The 2,624-nt window shown below is 44.4% G+C and overlaps 1 protein-coding gene across 1 annotated transcript in view; it reads right to left on the minus strand.

The window, feature by feature from the left end:
* Positions 1 to 209: 209 nt before the first annotated feature.
* LOC107298682 (acetyl-CoA carboxylase-like) overlaps positions 210 to 2,624 on the minus strand; it is a 51,336-nt gene continuing 48,921 nt past the window's right edge. The window contains exons 8-9 of the mRNA XM_015828058.1: positions 987 to 1,256; positions 210 to 341 (exon numbers count right to left, since the gene is read on the minus strand). Of these exons, the coding sequence (XP_015683544.1) occupies positions 210 to 341; positions 987 to 1,256 (402 nt within the window). The remainder of the gene's footprint in view (positions 342 to 986; positions 1,257 to 2,624) is intronic.

Consider the following 2,624-nt stretch of genomic DNA (forward strand, 5'->3'; position numbering starts at 1 on the left):
TCCGTAGTTGTACGTAGGTCGGGGGGTAGGTCATTCCAGAGGGCAGGAGCTGCCACAGAGAAGGCTCTCCCCCTGGGGGTCGCCAGCCGGCATTGACTGGCCGACGGCACCCTAAGGAGGCCCTCTCTGTGGGAGCGGACTGGTCGAAGGGAGGTATTTGGTAGGAGGCGGTCTTGCAAATACCTAGGTCCATTGCCATTATGGGACTTTTAGAGTTCTTCTGAGGACTTTAAACAGACATACCTTGATTCTCCTCCATCTTCCACATGTTCGCAATGTACTGAGTTCAAGGCACTAACTTTCTTGTAATCTTGAGGAGTTAGGTACAGATACTTGAATCCCTGGAAAAAGGAAGGGGTGAAGAAAAGGTAAGAATAGCATAAAAGAAGTTCTGCTATTCTTATCCCAAACCTACACTGCACATCTAAATAACAATATTTGGTAAAGAAATACATCTGTTAAAACAGAGGTCACCAACCTTTCTCAGTTGGTGGACCGGAGGGAAAGGGAGGGGGAAGCATTTTACATGGGCACGCGTGTGCGTGCAAGTGCACGGGGCCGCAAGCACGCGTGTGATGCAAACGGGGCGGGGCTAGCACTTGCGTAATACTCGCTAGCCCTGCCCCATTTTTGCACAGCAAAACGCCCCATTTCCGCGCACCACAGCACGGCGGTGCTTTTTCGGCAACGTGGCGGTGGCCCATTTTTGCACCCCGCGGTATGGTAGCATCCCATTTTTGTACCCTGAGGCGTGGTGGCTTTTACGACTAGACTAGACTACAATCTGCTTTTACAAGTAGACTACAATCAACTTTCCTGACTCCTTGGATGCAACTCTTGAAAGTAGCAAGGTGTCTTTTGTGCATCTACATGTATGTGTACACACCCAAGAGAATGAGAGAAATATTTTTGAATTTAAATTACTTTTCCTCTCTGAAAACTCATTCCAACCCCCACCGTCATACCATGCTTCCAAAGATCCTTACCTTATAGGGGTCAGCTGGATCTTCCCATGCGACATGGAACATGTGACGAATTTCTTCAGCCAAGCCAATCCTGGCCCCGCTGTTGGCAGCGACATAAACCCGGGGGATACCTTGCACCCGAGCCAGCTCTGAGGCTCTGAGAAAAAGCAAGTCCTCTTGGGGGCCGAAAGACCCGATCTTATATGTGATGTCATTGCTAATGACGACGACGTCTCGGCCATCTGGATACTCAGGAGACTTGAGAGTCATGCGCCAAGCCACCATTCCAATCTGCAAAAATGAGAATGGTTGATGTTGCATTATTGATTACTGCTAGGATTAGAACATTGTTTTTCAAACTTGGGAACTTCAAGTTGTGTGGACTTCAACTCCCAGAATTCCAGGCCAGCATGCCTTAAAATGGGTTTCTCCAATCAGCATGCTTTAGGATGGCTGGACTTCAACTCCCAGAATTCCCCAGTCAGCATGTTTTAAGATGGGTGGACTTCAACTCCCAGAATTCCCCAGTCAGCATGCTTTAAGATGGGTGGACTTCAACTCCCAGAATTCCCCAGTTAGCATGCTGCATTGAGACAAAGAGACCCCAGTTCAGGAAGCAGAAGTTTTTAGAACAGCATCTGCATTTTGTAAACTTATTAGTAAGCAAGGTCAAAGTAGAGTATATAAGCTTGGATTCAAGAAGGACAGAACAAAACATTGATTTAATTCCAATCTAACTACAATCAGGTTGCATTAAACTAAAAAAAAAAATTCAAGTGGAGCTGAACTCCTGGTGACTTTACAGACATATCCATGTAGATTTCCTACAGTAGTAACATTATTGGTGTGGTTTGTCATTGTTTTGTTGTTGTTGTTGTTTTCAACTTTCCAATTCAGTCTACCACACTAAATTTCCTCTCCCATCCAAGTAGTAAGGCCTGACCCTGCTTAGCATCCAACCCCAGACATTGCCAACTATGGGACCAACTCAAAAGATTCATTGACACTGAAGGATTCAAGCTACGCAACAGAAGTTTGTGTTGGTACTGAGAAATCTGAGTAGACAGAACTAAGAATAAAGGTTTATTGTATGCAAATAATAATAATAATAATAATAATAATAATAATAATAATAATAATAATAATAATAATAATAATAATAATAATAATAATAAAGTTGGAAGGGACCTTGGAGGTCATCTAGTCCAACCCCCTGCTCAGGCAGGAAACCTTATACCATTTCAGACAAATGGCTGTCCAGTCTCTTCTTAAAAACTTCCAGTGTTGGAGCATTCACAACTTCTGGAGGCAGGTTGTTCCATTGGTTAATTGTTCTCACTGTCAGGAAGTTTCTCCTTAGTTCTAGGTTGCTTCTCTCCTTGATTAGTTTCCATCCGTTGCTTCTCGTCCTGCCTTCAGGAGCTTTGGAGAATACAGTAGCTTGACTCCCTCTTCTTTGTGGCAGCCCCTGAGATACTGGAACACTGCTATCATGTCCCCCCTCGTCCTTCTCTTCGTTAAACTAGACATACCCAATTCCAGCAGCCGTTCCTTATATGTTTTAGCCTCCAGTCCCCTAATCATCTTTGTTGCTCTTCTCTGTACTCTTTCTAGAGTCTCAACATCTTTTTTACATCGTGGTGACCAAAACTGGATGCA

This window comes from Protobothrops mucrosquamatus, unplaced genomic scaffold, assembly GCF_001527695.2.
Source record: "Protobothrops mucrosquamatus isolate PMUCROS unplaced genomic scaffold, P.Mucros_1.0 scaffold4192, whole genome shotgun sequence".
NCBI lineage: Eukaryota > Metazoa > Chordata > Lepidosauria > Squamata > Viperidae > Protobothrops > Protobothrops mucrosquamatus.